General features: G+C 35.8%; 1 protein-coding gene across 13 annotated transcripts in view; it reads right to left on the bottom strand.

The window, feature by feature from the left end:
* The window catches only part of LOC111001176 (TLD domain-containing protein 2), an 89,079-nt gene that overhangs the window by 55,274 nt on the left and 12,432 nt on the right, over nucleotides 1-21,373 (bottom strand). For 3 of the 13 annotated variants that reach the window (XM_022270939.2, XM_022270930.2, XM_022270929.2), the window contains exon 1: nucleotides 5,591-5,809. The exons of 4 other annotated variants lie outside the window; for them this stretch is intronic. Coding sequence is in view for 1 of the 9 variants with exons in the window: in XM_045630289.1 (XP_045486245.1) it covers nucleotides 21,023-21,045 (23 nt within the window). In the remaining 8 variants the exon portion in view is untranslated. Of the gene's footprint in view, nucleotides 1-5,590; nucleotides 5,811-21,022; nucleotides 21,131-21,373 lie in introns of those variants that run through there. 6 more of the 13 variants (XM_022270926.2, XM_045630290.1, XM_045630289.1 and 3 more) reach the window with 5 other exon arrangements.

Below are 21,373 nucleotides of genomic sequence, written 5' to 3' on the forward strand. Positions count from 1 at the left end.
TTATCTACATGAATAAATGATTTTTGACTTTGACTATACAAATATATATTGTCAATGTAACGTTGGTATGTTTCAAAGATATAAAAGCTTTAATGTATAAAACAAATATTTGTTTAATCAAAAGAGTTTAACATCAGTGAAAAACAAAGTTGAATAAATCATAGTATAATCAACGTTTTCATCAATCAGACATCTGTAGAATTTAAAAGAATCTCTTGTTTTGATTTCTAATGTGTTTACATCGCTACTATATCCGCATTGATCGACACTAAATCATTTTACGTAAACAGTCTAAAGTAGTAACTTTAAATCAACGTTTATCAGTTTGGACGTAAAATTCGCCAGTCTTGTGAAAAACCTCAAAGCCTGTTTTTATAAAGATTTTGTAATGGCGGTGACTGCTATATCAATTTGTGAAAATTTACTTAACATCTCCTGACGCTTAATTTGTGAAATATTTTCACCACAGCATAAACTAATTTATATTTAAATAATTTTTCACACCATTTGTGCCAGTTACTTTAAACGAATTTTGTCTCGTCCTCATGAATTATCATTTATAAACTACTCGAAATCATGATAATCAGCGCAGATCTCTCAAATGTCAAGTATAAGTGACAGCCTTTTTAAGCCGATTTCAAATACCATATGTTAATAAAACTATGAAAATTAACTTCACCAAAAAATACATGTACAATTAAATCGGAATTTAGTAAATCGTAAGTCATTGTACGTTATGAATCTGTAAACAAATCTAAGTAATAAAATCATATTTTGCCGATCCACAGATTATGTTAATAGGCAAGTAATGGTCTGTATAAAGATAAAGCACGCACAATGGTTAGTACCTTGTCAGTTCATAGTAATATCACGTCCTAACGTTGCAACTACGCATTTAGACATTACTGTATTGCTTTTTACAACGTTCACTATTTCCAAGGCTTTTTCTTACGTACCCTATGGAACCAAAGACTAAAGATTATTGCGTAAAATCAACTAAATAATTTAAATACATCAAAATGTATTATATAAACTTTTATCATACAAAATAAATCTAAGATAGTTATAGCGTAGTGTAGGTAGATAAGGATTCAGTAGCAAAACATTACCTCTGTACATTATGGTATGATTAAAATAATCGAAAATAATAATAAATCAGTGGATTTACAACCTTTTTAGGAATGAGCCTTAGATTTCTGTATGATCATTTGCCAATCTAACAGGCAAGTAGGTTATCAGCCTCTGAGTGGATTTTTGGAGCTAAGGCAAGACGGCCTACAATCTCAGGGATGACAGTTGCATGGTTCAGCCACTAGGCCAATACTGCTCATAAAGCGTAAACAAATCGATTACTATAACATATCGTGAGCAGTCCTTCGGATCAACCCATGACTCAAATCATCTACAAATGTTTTAATTGTATACAACAGCAATGTATAAACAATAATAAATGCATATTTTATATGAAGAAGGTATATTATATAGAGATACCATCTATTCTGTAAATGACGCTTCGATTAAAAGAAACTTCTGTCACGGTCACCGTGAGCGCACTTCAGTAATAAGAGGTGACAAAGATAAAACTTTAATGTAACGGTGACGAATCTAACGCGTGCGTTTGCCTAATGCACGCACGCTGGACAAAAAAACGATACAATCATCTCATTAATAGTTAGGAATTCTTAAGTTGATATGTAAAAAAATACGTTTATTTTGGAACGTAAGATCATCAAGTTTCAAGAGGACGAGACAAAATTCGTTAATTATATTTGAACCTGTAGGCATCCCTACTCATCGGCAAAGAAGACAGAGGGTGTAGATCGAGTAAAAAAGCCGGAGTGAAAAAAACTCTCGGTACTCTTTTAAAAAAGCAAATCATCAATGTAATGTTAAAGTGAGATTTAACGGATAGAAACAAGAAGCTGTCGCTGACCGCAACTGCTGTAGACTATAAGTAATAAAATAATGCATTACAATCGTTACATACATTTTTTAAGTGTCATAAAATAAGTTATTCAAACGCAATACAACGTACTATTCAAAGAGAAACATAAAACGTGCGTACACGCGCGATAAAGAAAAAACAATCTAACAAAAAACACACATGTTATGTTACATTTCACTTATCAACTCCAATTAAATGAAAAACCAATTTACCTTTCTCTGTTTCTTCATTAGAAACGAAACAATATAAAAATAGATGTCAGACTTATTTATATAATATACAGTAATATTTACAACGCACATGTCAAGTAAACATGTTACGAAGTATCAAAAAAGATAATATCTATCTTATCTCCAAGACATGTTTAACTTTTAAGATGTTACGAAAATATTTAGGCGACTACAGTCTTAAGCTAACAAATCTCCGAAAAAAAATCTCGACAGAACATACTCGTATACAAAGCATAGACAAAAACACTTATATCATGACAAACAATACTCTACTTTCCCTTATCAATACTATCGAGTACTAAATTTTGACCGTTTAAGTATTGTATTATCTACGTTATGTGTTACAGAATATTTTTTTATAATAATGTTATCACACGATATAAAGTGAAAGATAGCATTAATTAGTCTAAATAATAATTAATGCAAAATTCTCTAATGCCCTAGTTACAGATTCCAAAATAAAGTATTGCATTATCTACATCACATAAAGTATAAAACAATTCAAAAGTTTCGACAAATCCTGACATGTTCCCGATTTAATTTCCAAAATAAACTCTTTAAATACTGCATTAAGATCTCGAGTGCAATAATTATAAGTACCAACACAAATACGTGGCAAATATGTTGGAAATATTCCCAAATTTGCATGTGCCACAAATAAAACTCCGAAATGACGCTCTTCATGAGTCGCTCCCATTCCACACAACAAAATAAACCTAAAATATATGCCGCATAAAAGAAAATACACTAAAAGACTCCTATTCAACGTGCAGCCATATAAATCTGTGCAAATGAAATGTTCCTAACAATAACATGAGTATATGTCATTTTAATTAGACTGAAAACACAATATAATAGAAACACCGCATAAAAAACGTGTTCATACGTTGAGTATATGGACAGCGTAAATTTTTACATAATAATAAATCTTTTATTTGCAAAAAAAAGTAAGTTTAGTATCTATACCTACATATAATCAGATAATTATGTGTGAATTTCTTAAATTATTCACGAAAACATGGAGAAACATTGATTTTAAGTGACGTTTATCACAAATCAGTCTGTTGACGGGAAATTTAAAATAAAACGCTTTTAGATGACTTAAGCAAAAGTAATAGGTGATCTATCACGTAGTATGTTGATGTACCTATAACATACAAACTATACTTTTCTTTCATTATCTTGTCACATAAATAGATCATATAATGAAGGCTGTATAATCTACTAATTGACCCATTATTCAATGATTTGCAAAGGATATAAATACTAGTCCATATCAGGGTTATTGTGCTTGTTAACAAAACAATGATTAATTATTTTTTTTATATAAGAAATTTATATTGCTAAACGCTCTGATATATTTTCTAGACTGTTCACTGTAGGTACTCTATGGTAATTAAAAACTTCATTGCAACTAAGTTACCTTGTGTTTTATATGACCGAGCTAGTTTTTCTTTAACTGTATCACTATTAAGCTATTTATATAGATTTATATTTCTTTGTTAATTATTAAATTAAGTACGCTATGTCTTAATCCCATCCCCAAATGCCATCGATGATAAAAACATTATCATACCACCGTTTCAATGAGTTATATTTCTGAACTCTTAACTACCTTAAAACAATAATTTTCTCACCGACTATCTTTAAAACAATCATTAATTCATTAAAAATAAATGTCAAAAATTTCTATATATAAAACAACAGAAATATATACATAAACAAAATGGCATCGTTAACAAAAGAAAAACGATTCCAGTGAAAATTGCGAAACATTTCGAAACATTCACATAGACGTATCAAATTTCGTTTTGTTAGAAAAATACGGTGTATCTTATATCAAAGTGCACCTGGGACTTGCAACAGACAACCATTCGCCACACTGACATTGAGAACTACATTACACATACTTGCCACCTTAGTTGGGCGACTAGGTCATATGTTGTACTGTGAACTTTTTTATGCGGCAAACTCCTATAGGAAATCTTTATTTATCTCAATTTATCACCGATGTGGTCTTGAAATGTCATTGCATATTAGAAAATATACCTCATAGCGAAGATACGTAAGAGCTTTTAGCATATTATCCCATCAGTGCGGATTAAGCCGTTAGATGGCAGAATTAAAATATTTTTTTAAAATATAGAATGATATAAAAGCACTGTTGGCACGGTGGCTTTTGCAAGCGAATGATCCCGGCATTGCACCTATGAGCTAAAGCTCATAGCTCAAGCTCATGTAATCGTCTACCTTATACTGGCTTATACAGTGAATTAAATCAAAAAAGTCGACGGCGTGTATCAGTCACACAAGCTTTATCTACCTCTTGATATAAAAAAATGGAAAGAACATTAGACCAGAACTTAAAAAGGTTGGTGCATCAGGGGTCTGTTCTGGATTGATGTAGAAATTCAATAATTGACAAGCCATCATCATTTTGGGTAATTAAACTGTGGATAATGTTAGATTGTCGTTCGGTTAGATCTATCGTATAAGTATCAATAAATTGAATCTGCAACAATTCATAATTAAATCTATAGCGAATGATAAGGAATTTGATAAGTATTAATGATAATCATGTTTCATTGAGTCACTGTTGCGATATGCACCTAATATAGAATGGGAATTTGGTTCCTTATACATACTAAGACTTTGGTTACAGCTAAATAGCAGGCTTATATTTAAAAATCTATTCATGGGCTTACAATTTTGTAAATTAAATTGAATTATCAAGCGTAAAAAAATCGACGTTTTTTGTTTCAAGGTAATTTTTCTTAGAATATTAAAATAATCAAAGATTTGTTTTTCAAAAGCAGCTAAGCGCCTACGTCGTAGAATCAAAATATGTTCGTAGCGAAAATGCAAGTTAAAATACAATATTTGTAATCTTAAACGATTTGAATATTATTTTTCATTTGCTAAACAATAGAGCTAGCTGATAATTTCAATAAGAGCAACCGATTACTCATAGATATTGGTGCGTATACGTGACATGAGACACAAAGTCAGAATTAATGAGAACAACTGTGTTACTAATATTACGAAAATCACAATTGTTTAATAATACTGAAGAGGTATTTTTATTTCTTCTTTAGCAGTTTTTATGTATTTGTTAGTTGGTCCTATGTCGTTATTTAATGCTATTATTAAATGTACTTTAAGGTTTTGATTCAATATTGTCAATTGTCCATGCACAATTAAAATGTTTTATAAAATTGTAATTATTATCTATAAAAATACCACAGAAACGCTTGAAAACTATCCAAATGCTCAAAACGCTATTTTACAACTTTGGTCTTTAGTATAAATTCGCAAGTATTTGTGACAAATATTTTCTTTTAATTCAATGTTGTCAATTGTCAATGCATAATTAAAATGTTTTATAAAATTGTAATTATTATTTATAAAAAAATACCACAAAAGCGCTTGAAGTTTTCCAAATGCACAAAACACAGTCTTACAAGTATGTAGCCTTTCGGGCCACGTACGATCTGCGACCTCCTTTCGCCTTGCACTGGCGCAACTTAAATTAACTAGCCGAAGATGTCGGAACACGAAATCGCGGAATCTGCGTTGACTTTCACTTGCGCATACGCTGGCGTGCGAACCTCGCGGCGCTTTGAATGCTACTGAGTTGATTCAATGGCCGTTGGTGGGGCCGCTGGCCTGGATGTCGTATCTTCATCACCTGATAACCGCTCGAAATACTCCAGCGACTCGGTACCCCCAATATTTATCTTGTCACATTGTTTACAATCTTTGTTTAAACTTTTATACAGCCCCGAATATTTTTCATATTAAAAAATAGACATGATTAATTTGTATCACTTTGTTATTATTATATACAGCCTTCGTTTTATACTTGTAGAAGCGATACTTATTACAGAAGGTGTTGAGTTCTATTGTAATAAAATCATAATGCAACTCAAGAATTAAATCAATGCCAAACCCACCTAACCTACCTACCTATGTTATTGCCAGTATTATAATCCCTCATACAATTTCTATATTAATAAATAGAAACCGATATGAGTCATCATTTAAAAACTCAAGGGCAAAAACAATTGAAATAAGTAAATTACAGCATAAAAAAACTAATAAATTATTACTTTCTGCTTTTTGCTTTCTTAGACAATCAACCTTTTTTAGAAATTTGTTACATGAAACCATTTGTGACAGCGAAACTATAAGAGGTTTTCTCTTCTGGCCATTAAGAACTTTTTATGTTTAATCTCTTTTGAAGTACGTGCTAAAAAGTGGTGCGTTTAGAAATGGAACCTTCACATGCGTTTTTGACTCGTATCACTCCTAGACTCTTAGGAGTGATACGAAGAAACCAGACATGACTCCTGAATTTCAAGAACGTAATGAATTTGTCGAAAGTTATAGTTCGCACTAATGAATCTCACTCTACGTCGTAGGTACGCTTTGAGAGCTGAAGGTAGTAGCCGACAGGGATTTGGCAAAATCCGGCCCTATTACGGCGTGACTTCTATGTCAACCAGTTCAATCATATGACATAAATACCAAAGATACAGCGCAATGAAGGTCACCTAAAAATGATTATTTGTTGTATTGTGTCCGATGAATGAGAGGCCAACCAGTGCAGGAAACCATCTGCAACGGTATTCTTATAACTAAGCTTGAGCAAACGAGGTCAAAATGAACAACTAAGTCGTAATTACAACAATTTCTTTGTACGTCAACATATCAATTCAATTAAAATTTTTGATTAACATAAAAAACGCAAGACAAAACACTCCTGAATTGAATCTTAAATTCAATGTCTTATGCGAAAAGGTCTGATTTAGTTTGACATATTTATTACATCTAGATTAATCGTGACTAGAAAATATAAACGGTCAAACATTGATGACAAAAACAACTTGTTGGATGCTAATAAGTTTGCTATACATGATTCTATTCGTACCTATAAACTGGTTGAAGCTATGTCTTGGCATATACTGTATGCATTAGAGCACAGGGCCTAAAAAGGTAGAAGTTTGATCCAGACCTAAGAAAACAAATACAACATTTATATAATACTTGTATCTGTTTTATATACAGATATTGTTTATCTATGTAATCTGTTTTGGCTTTCTGTATTGTATTAGAGTTTTGTCTTATAATATTTATAAGTATAAGCTGTTAGATTTCTTATAATTAAATACATAAATTTAAGTAGATTCTTTAAGTTCTTATGTGATTTGAACTTTGCAAGTAAACAATACTAGCATCTAGTAAGAGTGTATCTAATTAATCATTGGTTAAATTTAATCTGTTTAAATATTTAAAAATCGCGTTACGATAGCTGTTGCATACATATATGAAGCAATAAATAACTTTCGTGGTCTAAACTTGAAGACTATTTAAGAATACATATCCAAAATATTCGAAATACATAGTATTAAATTAAGTATATTCCTTTTATGTATTATTTTAATAACCTGCGTAATTTGATTGTAAGTTTATCAGCCTTCTCATCACTGTTGACTTTTGTTTTAGTCTAAGGCATGTATGTTTCAGACAGAAAGTCTATTGGTTCACAACCACAACTGGAAAGAGAGTCACACACTGAAGCCACTAGGCCAAAATTACTTGTATTTTTAATATGGTTCTGATTAATTCCGTAATGAAGTCGTTTGTTTTCTGACTGAAACCGTTCCTGCCTTGGTTAATGCGTACTTTAAAAGACACACGCACAACTTACGCACCTTAATTTAATCGTTATACATTAATTGATATGCAAGTAAGCAAACGTACAAACGCTAATAAAAGACAATGATGTTTATTAAACATTGTCTAGCGATACGAATCATGCCTCCGATGCATTTGTTTACCAATTAATACAAGGTATAGGTAATGATCTACTTGTCTCAAGGACGTTATAATATGTGTATCAAATAAATGTATATTCATCAAAGACTACGTAATCTTATCAGCTTCGTCCGGATGCCTGCAGTTGAGTTTCGTCATCGGACGTTGAGACAGAATGCAAAATACCTTGTACCACCTGTATCACATCGACGTCCGTCGGTTCACAACTGATAGTTTTTTAAGGCATTTTTTTCCGCGTACCACCTCTATTTGAAACCAGCTAGCTGCCCACTGCAGTATTTCCGAATCAATTCGATATATGTTATACACGATATTTTTTTTTTATGAAGCTACAGGCGATTCATCAACATCAGCCTAAGCCAGAGAAAACTGTATTGCCTTTATATATATATATATATATATATATATATATATATATATATATATATTATAATTATATTTATATGCATTTTGAATTATGCATGGATGTTCAGAACATCCCAAATCCGACGTAAGGCATCTGCTATCAAAGCGAAAATCATGTGTCTTGCTATTATCCACCACCAGTCTTCATCTACTTCCTTCGAAGAAAAATAAATAAAAACTGAAAAGTTTCCAAATATAACTTTCCTAGCTTCTAACTACTCCAAAAGATCACCAACTGAAACCCCATCGTATTAGCGCAAAAATGTATTGATTCAAAATACATTTACACCTAAACTGTCCTTTAAGAGAGTTATTTCTGTACCTGACCTTCATAAACGTGAAATTGTGGACAGTTAACTCATGTCCATGAGAAAGATCGATTTTTAAGATATATCGCTTGAGTAATAAGTCACGTCCGACGCGCAGTAGCCAACGAATGAAGAACCGGTCAAGAGGGATTCGGTTAACGAAGGCGATTTAAATTAATCCGTGCCATAATTTGGATAAGCAATTTCATTTATACTCTTTGGTTCTGCCCACTGATTTGAAACAGCACGTGGGTGATTACAGAATATTATTTAAATATTTATATTTTATTCTATTTCCTATAATTAAGACCATACCGAAGACGGAAGTGTTGTCAATGATTCACACATTATGGCTTGATTTAAATTAACATATACGGACATGCTATGTTTTAAAAACTTTTGTGTTTTTCGATGTAACATTTTGCAACATACATCAACGCAATTAAATTTAATGCTCAAAATTAAATATTAAATTTAACCTTAGTGAATTTCAACTTAATCATATTTCAGACATGGGTATAATTAATAATAATAATGAATATTTTAAAGATTGACTTTTGTGTAATAGCGACCAAAGTTTAATATGAACTGTATCTTATCGATGTTTACCTGCTACCCGTGATAAGAAACATAGTTTGCGAGAAATTTATCTTATATGTATACCAAAATATACGATGTTATATAAAATTGCTTGGAAATTATGAGGCAAGATATCTCCTTAAAACACGTTATCGTTATCGGTGATTTTAGTGCAAAAGTCGGACAACTAAAAACAGAAGGCAGTGATTATTTAGATCTGGAAAATTTGAAGACAGAAATGATAGAGGAGAGGAACTTATTAAATACGAATTTATACACAAACTGATAATTATGAACTGCCTTTTCAAAGCCCGAAAATATCTAATAAAAATAAATACTACATGGCTTTTGATACAGATCTGATAACCGCTTACTTAGAGCTACGCATATGCTTGAACGAGAAAGAAAGGTCGATCATCGTTCAAAGCGCAACCTAAGCCATTTAGGGCAGGCAGGGACTTATGTCATACTTTAATACCCTTGAGACAAACCCTCTGACAACAAGCATCAATTGGAAACCCAAGAAGAAGATATTTAATTTTTTTTATAACAAATTAGCATCAATATCACCATAGTTGCTTACAGACTTAAAAAATAAACAACCAATATACTAAGTAAAGACCACTTCTTACAAGGCGCACTGAGCTTTGTAAAAGAAACAAAAAACTAAAGAAATAAAGCAAGGACCAAGAACTACGACCAAGACTACAGAGAAAGACACAGGTTGTAAAAAGCCCACAAGAATTTAAACGAACATAATAAAATGATCCAAAACCTATCCGATCTAATACTAAAAAACACGAACCAGAAAATAAATATCACAAAGTATTACAGGTAATTGTAATATGTATGTAAAACGATTTCTTGTATTTCATGACGTTTGCGTGCACATCAAAAGTAAGTCTTCAAGCATATCAGAAAACTTAGAACAGATAAAACTCCGAGTCATGACGAAGCTTCTTAAATACACAGCATATCAAAGCACATTGTAATTTTGAGTATTCCAGTCTGGTAATAGTACCTAGTGAACTTTATATTTATTTTGTATTTATTATTTCACTTTAATAAGATCATAAATTAAGTTCAGCTAATCTGCACTGACATTCATGAACTGTTAAGCAGTAAGAAGTTCACCGGGTCATCTAGTGTAACATATAATTACGCAGCCATATTAAGCGTAAAATATAGGTGTAATAACACTTTAACATCCAATAAGCAAGCATTGTCATCAGTCGTTTGTAGTCACAGCCTAGTGTAGTTTGTGCCCGTTTTACCAATAATGTATTCAAAATCTCAGATTGTTTTCGATCTGACCGTGACAATCGATCGATCTCCTATCTGCATCCCAATAATCAAACCCTACGAAGACTCTTCGCTCTTTACACTCATATATAATCAATATAAACCAAATAAAGTAAATAAAACCGTACAAATAATATTAAAATATACATGTCAGTGTTTAAAACATAGCAAATAGTTTTTTAATTATTTAAAAACTGGTGTACGTTAAAATCTTAAAATAGGATATTGGCACAGTTGAACTGTCATTTTCATACAAAGGTCCATCCACATACACCGACCCGATCTACCATGGATAGCTTGTAACGACAGATGGCTATTACAATCCGTCGATTGGTTATTTAAAAATTACTTTTATCAATATTTGGATTGATGTCTATCTCAGTTATTGGGTTTGGGCGATACTGAATACGCTCCGATTTCAGGTAACAACAGATTTAGGTTGCTAATGGGCTTGTCGAAGTTCTGCAGTGCGTCAGGTATATTTTCCGAGACCTGAACTGCTGGTTTTAATACCATCAGGCGATAAAGGATGATGCATCGTGTTAGGCAATGGTAACCTGCATGTGTTTATTAGAAAGAACACGCATACATTAAAGAGTTGGTATGCTGTCTGTGCCGCACTAAACGATTTTTTTTGTTTACTAACACTTACCGACTATAACAGAGACCGAATTGTTACTCACTCTACCTAAAATTCATATAGATATAATCTGGTATGAATTAGTTATTTTTATAAACAAAGATTTTTCTTAATAGCATATTTTTTTCTGGGCACACTGTAGCCTATCTGCAATATATAAAGATAATCGTTGCTCCATAGGTCAACATACTAATAACAACACACAACTATGACTGATGACAACAGTCAACGATTATCAATAGTTCACAATGACTATAGTAAATACGTAGTAAAATGTAAAAAAAATTGGTATTTTAGAATTTGTTATATCTCGAAAAACGCAGTTAGTGTCGCGAACCGACAAACTTATTCATTAATATTCTTTTATTTTTAGAGTAATTACGGGTAGTCGCGGTGCGAACGTTGTGTCCTCGCAATAAAATACCAAATAAATAGTTTTCCTTAAAAATACGAAGTCAAAAGTGCTTATCCAGATGTAATAGTGGAGTTCTTGTTAACTGTGCTATTTGCTGAGAGAAACGGTTCTTATTTACCAAAACTTCTGGGATTTGATGTGAAGTGTATACGTGACTTGTAATTAATCATACATTAGTCACGTAACAGTGTTATAGTATCTCAAGGAACTGTACTATTTATTCGCCTGTGAAATCAACGCCGTAGTGGCGCAACGTTCTCGTCGTGGTACTCACAATCAATACGACGCGAGATCAAAACTGCTCGTCAACCATTACATTTTTTTTTTTTTTTTTTTTATTTCTTTTGGTATTATTTAATTATTATTGGTTTTATTTTTTGAATAATACAAGATGGATTGTGGCAAATGCCTAAAACATGCCTCTGATGCTGAAATGATTAAATGCACATCTTGTCTCACTGTGTTGCATTTCTTCTGCGCTGATCTTTCTGAAACGGATTTTAAAAGAATTCTTCCAATGAATAGGAAAAAGTGGAAGTGCTCGGCCTGCAAGAGCAAAAAGATTACTCCTACTTCATCGGTGTCACCAAAAACAGGTTTGGCATCCTCATTAAACGTCGACACTGAGATACTGACCAAATATATGGATAGTAAACTGGCAGATCTGAGGCAGCAATGGCGGGAAGACCTCAACGCTGCTATTCTCGAGGTGATGCGGAAATTCAGGGATGACATAATCTCACTTGAAGCCCGTATGAATACCTGGGAATGCAGACTCTTGAAAGTGGAAGAAAAATCGCCCAATAATGAATTGTTGCCAAACGATTTGACCGACAAGCATCTTTCTAATGAAACTCTGATCAATGAGATTAGAGATCGCAATCAAAGGGAGAAACACGTTATTATTGCAGGTATACCTGAACAAATAACCATTAACGCAGAGGAAAGAAAGTTTAAGGATGAAGATAAGATAATACAAATGATTTCCACTATAAACCCAAATCTACCAAAACCCCTTAAGGTCTTTCGTATAGGAAAGTTTAATCCAGGCAAAAACCGTAGAATCAAAGTTTGTTACGAAACAAATAGTACGGCTAAATTCTTATTACGTAACAAGTCTAAATTTCCAGAAGCCATTAAAATTTATTCAGACTTAACTCCAGCTCAGCAAAAATATCTGCAAAATTTAAACGATGAACTAGTGCGACGTCAGGCTGCGGGAGATACTGACATCACTATTAAATACAGATCTGGAATACCCACTATTACCAAAATGTTTTCAAAAAACTCGAAGTAACAAACACAATCAAACATCTCAACACAGATACGAATACCTATGAAGTCTTAGAAAACCATAATCAGCTACAGCCGCACAAGTCACGCTTATCGTTCTTATACCTTAATGCTAGGAGTATCCGAGTGAAAGGCAAATTTGATGAACTCAAATGCATTTTAAAAACAATTTCTAAAACTGTTCATATCGTACTCATAACAGAAACATGGATCACTAATGAAACTCAGGCCCAAGAGATGAATCTACCAAACTACACTCATTATTTCAATTACAGATCGGATTTTAGAGGTGGTGGAGTCTCAACTTATGTCCATAACAGTATAAGACATAGTTTGTCTGAGTCAACATATAAAGACGGCAACAACTACCTGTGGGTCAAATTAGACAGATATGCCACCGAAATTGGACTTGTATATAATCCTGGAGATACAAACTTCCTAAAGTTTTTAGAAGATCTTCGATCGCAACTAGTACAAAGAAAGAGGGCTGTAGTTTTCGGGGATTTTAATATAGATTTAGTGAAAAAGAGTGATAAACAAACTAAGCAATATATGGATGTAATGGACGAGGCTGGATATAGCATCATAAACAAAATTCAGAAAAAATATTGTACACGTGACTCGAAAACACGAAAATCAATAATCGACCACGTATGTACAAATCTAAGAGATGACTGTTTTCATATGGCATTTATTGAGACTGGAATGTCTGACCATAGGCGCGCGGTTCACTTTCACCTTGAATCTGCGAAGCCGGCCTTATTCTTCCTCACTGAGACTCAGATATCCTCCCCGGCTGATACTTCTTACCTCTCCTACCCGGGGTACAAATTGGAACATTCATTTGTGCCGCGGGCGGGAGTTTGCGTGTACGTCAGAGAGGATATCTGTTCTCGTCGCCTTGGGACGCTTGAAGGAAGGGACCTATCTAACCTCTGGCTCCGCATAGACTGCGATGACCATCCGCGATTCTATGCGTGCCTGTATAGGTCCCATAGCGGAAATGACGAAACTGACCGACTCATCGAGCACATCCAAATGGCTACAGATTCCCTGCTTGAAAGGGTTCCTACCGCCGAAATCGTGATACTTGGCGATTTTAACGCCCACCATGCCGATTGGCTCGGCTCTGAAACCACCGATCACGCGGGAAGATCCTTTCACGACTTTGCTTTAGCCTACGACCTGACACAAATGGTCCCTGCGATTACGCGAATACCAGATGTGGACGGTCATAAACCCTCTTTGTTGGACCTTCTGCTGACTTCGCATCCGGAGAACTATCAAGTCTCCGTTGACCCGCCATTGGGTTCATCGGATCATTGTGTGGTCCGGAGTACTGTGCCATCTACGCGCCCTTCGCGGTCGCGCTTTTTGGGTTTTCGCCGTATTTGGCACTACAAGTCAGCAGATTGGGACGGGATGCGGTCTTTCTTTGCGTCCTACCCTTGGGGGCCTATTTGCTTTTCGTCTGAAGCTCCAGATTCCGTCGCTGCCTCTGTCGCCGAAGTGGTTCTGCAGGGAATGGAACTCTTTATTCCTTTTTCTGCGGTGCCGATCGGTGGCAAGTCTCAGCCATGGTTTAAGCGTTCTTGCAAGACAGCCTCGCGTCGAAAGCGAGAATGCTTTAAGGCATGGGCAGAAGCGGCGAAATCTCGTGATGCTAATACCAGCGAACTCAAAAAAGCATATAACTCAGCCTCCAGGTCCTTCAAACGGGAAATCACTAAAGCAAAGTCAGAGCACATTGCCAGATTTGGCGAGAGATTGGCCCAACTCCCTTCGGGGACTCGAGCCTTCTGGTCTCTAGCCAAAGCTGTCCTAGGGAATTTTTGTCAGCCTTCCATTCCACCATTGCACAGGGAGGATGACTCGCTGGCCCACACTGCGAAGGAGAAGGCCGACCTTTTAGGCTGTCTCTTCGCGTCCAACTCGACTTTGGATGACCAAGGGAGATCACCACCGAGCATTTCACGGTGTGATTCTTCGATGCCGGAAGTTACATTCCGGCAACGTGCTGTCCGTAAAGCATTATCTTCCTTGGACATACATAAGTCGAGCGGGCCGGATGGTATTCCTCCAATTGTGCTGCGTACTTGTGCTCCTGAGTTGGCTCCGGTCTTAACGCGCCTTTTCCGGTACCTGTACTCGCTTGGCACTGTCCCGGAGTGCTGGAAGATCGCATCGATACATCCGATCCCTAAAAAAGGCGATCGCTCCGATCCGTCCAACTATCGCCCAATAGCGATAACCTCCTTGTTCTCCAAAATAATGGAATCCATTATTAATTGCCAGCTCCTGGAGTATCTGGAGGGCCACCAGCTGATAAGTGACTCTCAGTACGGCTTTCGTCGTGGTCGTTCGGCTGGTGACCTTCTTGTATACCTTACGCATAGATGGGCGGAGGCAATTGAGTCCAAGGGGGAGGCTCTAGCGGTTAGTTTGGACATAGCGAAAGCCTTCGATCGGGTGTGGCACAGAGCACTGCTCTCGAAGCTTCCAGCCTACGGGCTTCCCGAGAAATTATGCGATTGGATCTCCAGCTTTCTGGCCGATCGGAGCATCAAGGTCGTCATCGACGGAGCATGTTCCGACCTTAAACCCGTGAACGCTGGGGTCCCACAAGGCTGTGTTTTATCCCCGACCCGGTGGCAAGTCTCAGCCATGGTTTAAGCGTTCTTGCAAGACAGCCTCGCGTCGAAAGCGAGAATGCTTTAAGGCATGGGCAGAAGCGGCGAAATCTCGTGATGCTAATACCAGCGAACTCAAAAAAGCATATAACTCAGCCTCCAGGTCCTTCAAACGGGAAATCACTAAAGCAAAGTCAGAGCACATTGCCAGATTTGGCGAGAGATTGGCCCAACTCCCTTCGGGGACTCGAGCCTTCTGGTCTCTAGCCAAAGCTGTCCTAGGGAATTTTTGTCAGCCTTCCATTCCACCATTGCACAGGGAGGATGACTCGCTGGCCCACACTGCGAAGGAGAAGGCCGACCTTTTAGGCTGTCTCTTCGCGTCCAACTCGACTTTGGATGACCAAGGGAGATCACCACCGAGCATTTCACGGTGTGATTCTTCGATGCCGGAAGTTACATTCCGGCAACGTGCTGTCCGTAAAGCATTATCTTCCTTGGACATACATAAGTCGAGCGGGCCGGATGGTATTCCTCCAATTGTGCTGCGTACTTGTGCTCCTGAGTTGGCTCCGGTCTTAACGCGCCTTTTCCGGTACCTGTACTCGCTTGGCACTGTCCCGGAGTGCTGGAAGATCGCATCGATACATCCGATCCCTAAAAAAGGCGATCGCTCCGATCCGTCCAACTATCGCCCAATAGCGATAACCTCCTTGTTCTCCAAAATAATGGAATCCATTATTAATTGCCAGCTCCTGGAGTATCTGGAGGGCCACCAGCTGATAAGTGACTCTCAGTACGGCTTTCGTCGTGGTCGTTCGGCTGGTGACCTTCTTGTATACCTTACGCATAGATGGGCGGAGGCAATTGAGTCCAAGGGGGAGGCTCTAGCGGTTAGTTTGGACATAGCGAAAGCCTTCGATCGGGTGTGGCACAGAGCACTGCTCTCGAAGCTTCCAGCCTACGGGCTTCCCGAGAAATTATGCGATTGGATCTCCAGCTTTCTGGCCGATCGGAGCATCAAGGTCGTCATCGACGGAGCATGTTCCGACCTTAAACCCGTGAACGCTGGGGTCCCACAAGGCTGTGTTTTATCCCCGACCCTGTTTCTTCTGCATATCAATGATATGTTGCAACTTAGCAACATTCACTGCTATGCGGATGACAGCACTGGGGACACTCTTTACACTGGCCGGGCAAGTATTTCTCGGGCAGATGTCGATGAGTACCGGAACAAACTTGTGTCTGAAGTAGAAACCCTACTATGTGGAGTCTCTGACTGGGGCAGACTAAACCTAGTCCAATTTAACCCCAAAAAGACACAAGTTTGCGCGTTTTCCGCTAAAAAAACACCCTTTGTCGCTACTCCTCTTTTCGAAAACACTCTCCTTAAAGCCACAGCCAGCATTGGAATACTTGGCGTTGACATATCGAACGACGTTCAGTTTCGCGGTCACTTGGAGGGAAAGGCAAAATTAGCCTCCAAAAAGCTTGGTGTGCTCAGCAGGGCGAGACGGTACTTCACTCCGGGCCACCGCTTGCAACTATATAAAGCTCAAATTCGGCCCCACATGGAGTACTGTTCCCACCTTTGGGCGGGTGCTCCCCAGTACCAGCTTCTTCCACTTGACCGTATTCAACGAAGAGCGGTTCGAATCGTTGACGACCAAAATCTCTCCAAGCGGCTTGATCCTTTGGCGTTGCGTAGAGATGTGGGGTCTCTCTGCATCTTCTACCGCATTTACCATGGAGAGTGTTCAGAGGAGTTGTTCGGATTAATACCTGCAGCTGAGTTTCATCATCGGACGTCGAGGCAGAATACGAAATTCCACCCGTATCACCTCGACGTCCGCCGTTCCACAACTGCGCGTTTTTCCAGGCAGTTTTTGCCGCGCACCACCACTCTGTGGAACCAGCTGCCAACTGAAGTATTTCCGAACCAATTCGACTTAGGGTCCTTCAAGAAAAGAGCGTACCAATTCTTAAAAGGCCGGCAACGCACTCGCGAGCCCTCTGGCATTGAGGGTGTCCATGGGCGGCGGTATCACTTAACATCAGGTGAGCCTCCTGCCCGTTTGCCCCCTGTTCTATAAAAAAAAAAAAAAAAAAAAAAAATAGGCAACTTTATATTGAATTAAAAAAATCCAAAGCCCCACAATTGATATATTCTGAATATGAAGCCATTGATTATTCAAGATTTTACAAATTATTCAAGACCTACAATTTAGATATAGCAACACTTGATTATTCTCTACTAGAAGAGACCATTAAGGACTGTGTAAGGAAATGTAAACAAGTGAAGAAAAAGATACTTAATCCACCTCAGAAAGATTGGATAAATGGAGAAGCTATTAATGCAATTAATTATAGAAACCAATTATGGGCTGAACTGAAAAAAGATCCTACAAATATAGTTGTTCAAGCACAATATACTACTGCAAGAGACGAGGTCAAAAGAAAGATAAAGGAAACTAAAGATAATTACTTCTCCAACGAATTTGTTAAATACGCTAATAACCCAAAAAAAATGTGGAGTCTAATAAATAAATTGGCTAGTAACAAATTAAACAAAGATTGCACACCTTCAAAACTTATAATAGACACCAAAGAGTTAACTCAAACAACCGATATTTGTGCAGCTTTTAATACATACTTTTCTACCATAGGGCTGAAACTAGCTAATGAAATACCAACACAATTTCACACTAATTTTACATTAGCACTTCCTCAAAGTCTTAATGCTGAATTATCTAACTTCAGTCCATGCACAACACTTGAAATAACAAATATAATAAAAACACTAGACACAAATTGCAGTACTGGAATAGATGGAATCAATACTAAAACCATAAAATGCATTATCAATGATCTCTCTGAATATCTCTCGGTCTGCTTTAATAAGCTGCTGCAAAAAGGTGAATTTCCGGATTCTCTAAAGAAAGCCAAAGTTACTCCTATTTATAAATCAGGCAGTAAAACTGACCCCGGCAATTACAGACCAATATCCATTCTACCTTCAATTTCAAAAATATTAGAAAAAATTATTTATTCAAGACTTGATACTTACTTACAAACTAACAATTTTATTTTTAAACGCCAATATGGTTTTAGATCAAAAAGCAGCACTTTATCAGCCACAGTCGATCTTATCTGTCATATAAAGGAAAACATTGACTCTAAAAAAATGGCGCTGGGTGTCTTTATAGATTTGAAAAAAGCGTTTGATACCGTAAGCCACAATCTATTGCTTAAAAAATTAGATCGTATAGGAATAAAAGGTTGTGCGCTAAAATTATTCAAATCTTATCTATCAAACAGAACCCAGATAGTCAAAATAGGTAATGCTCAAAGCTCAGAAATACCAGTAACATGCGGCGTCCCACAAGGGTCTATACTGGGTCCACTGTTATTTTTAATATATATTAATAACATTCACGAGTTCGGTTTACATGGCCAAATCACTCTCTACGCTGATGACACCTGCTTATTTTATTTCGGTATAAATATCCAGACTATGGTTGCTCGAGCTCAGTCAGACCTAAATTCTCTATATTCTTGGTTTCAACAAAATCTGCTAACCATAAATATCTCAAAAACATCTTATGTAATATTCAGAGCAAAAAATAAAATCATTCCTATGTTTCAACCGTTAAAAGTTCAAGACGTTGAAATCACTAACAAAAAATGGGAAAAATATCTGGGTCTTAGAATAGATACATATTTAAAGTGGAACTTTCATATATCACACATAATTACCAAACTAAAATCACTTATAGGCAGATTTTGGTCAATATCAAAATGTATTCCTCAATCCGTACGTCATTTAATTTATAATTGTTTAGTCAAGCCACATTTCATATATCTAATTGAAATATGGGGTACGGCATGTAAAAACATAATTTCTAACTTACAAACACTACAAAATAAATTAATAAAATCATTATTTAGATACAATTTTTTAACACCGACTAATAAAATCTACCAAGAAACCAAAATTATGACAATTAAACAACTGTATGTATATAGCACCTGTATTTTGATAAAAAAAATTTTAAATAACTCTATCCATAGCTGCTTGTCGTTTAAAAAAATCAAACACACAACGACACGCAATACTCGTCGAGCGAGCTTGCTTATCTTACCGAAGCCGCGTACAAATTATTTGAAGAAATCTATTAGGTATGAGGGTGTGCAATTATTTAACCAATTACCATCTCAAATTCGCAATATTGGAGTGTTTGACAAATTCAAAAAGGCATTAAAGATGCATGTTAGAATGAACATAGCTGACTAAAATTGTTACGGCTAATGGCGACGTGTATCTCGCTCGTATATACTATATACAAATCAATATTAAGTTTCTCATGTAAATAAAATATTTCTGTTTTTGTAATGAGAAATAAAGTTCTTTAAACATTATTCATAGTCTGTAATACTTAAATTTGAAGACATTTTCACAGCTATTTTCTATAAGAGTTCGATTCACACTTGAGTTAAATCGAAGATCTTTCCGAAAGTAGGTTATGGCATTTGGGTGAGAGAAGTACTTATTATTGATCTGCGGATTCAGTATTCGTTGGACAATAGCCTACCTGAAGCACGTAGGATCAAACGGAATGAACAGTAAATATTTGCAGATTAAAAATAATGCACGAATTCATACTAATTTTTTGAAGTTAAAAAGGAGGCTTTTAATTTCATACAATTATAACTTAGTCATCCATCCTTAATTGAGACAAGCAAAAGTTATTATCCACAGGTAATAAGATGAGGATGTAACAAAATATTTATCAAAGCAAAGACTAAATATAAGTTATGAAATATACATAGACCAGACAAGATCCGAGCTGTTCAAAACTTTGCATTAAAATAGTTTGGCTTGTAGTTTACTTGTTCGAGTATTCCTAGCATATTTGATTTTACTTCTTTAAATGTCAAGCATTCCTTATTTAGGTCGAGATATTCGAGTGGCCACTTTGAAAATCGTTTAATTTGTATAGCTACCGCTGGGTTTTAGATGCTACAATTCCACTCACAATATTTTTTATACATTATCAAAGGTTATTTTGCTTATTTAATTAAACAAATAGGTATAGCTTTTCTTTTGGCTTTATATATAATTAAAATGCCTATCAGCCTATCTATGTAATAAAACCCCGATATATTTATCATGTTATAAAAATCTCAACTGGAAGCATCAGATTGAAAATTATTAAGTATAACGAATAATTAAATATGAAAGTTTTGTTATGGTAGACAATTTTTATGGCAGCATATTTTGTTGCGTTCGTATAAATGAGGGTATTTTTAAAATTACATTTTAAACTAAGCAAAACTAAAGTTACGATAGTCTACCTAATAATATGTTAATATATATCCTACGTGTGGATAAAGTTTCAATTTTAATATTAGGTTAATTAGATATAAAAATACTTACAATAATTCATCCAGAAAACTCATCGTATGCACAAACCGGTCAATTACTATGATTTTTTTAATTTTAAACACAAAAATGTCATCATTTCAATAAGCATAGATATCGACTAATATTTATCGAGAGATATATTTTATCAAATAACCAAATTGAGACTGATGATATCAGAATTCGCTTAGTGATAATATATGTCAACTGACATTTTGAGTACATAAATGGAGAAATGCTTGAAGCACCAAAGAAAGTTTGATAGAAGTACTTTTTGTATAGAAATCGAAATGTACATAGATATCATGACAATATACGTGGTACTAGTTTGAATTAAAGTATTGGATTATGGCATATATGAAAATA

The sequence above is a fragment of the Pieris rapae genome, chromosome 12 (genome assembly GCF_905147795.1).
Source record: "Pieris rapae chromosome 12, ilPieRapa1.1, whole genome shotgun sequence".
In the NCBI taxonomy this organism is placed as follows: Eukaryota; Metazoa; Arthropoda; class Insecta; order Lepidoptera; family Pieridae; genus Pieris; species Pieris rapae.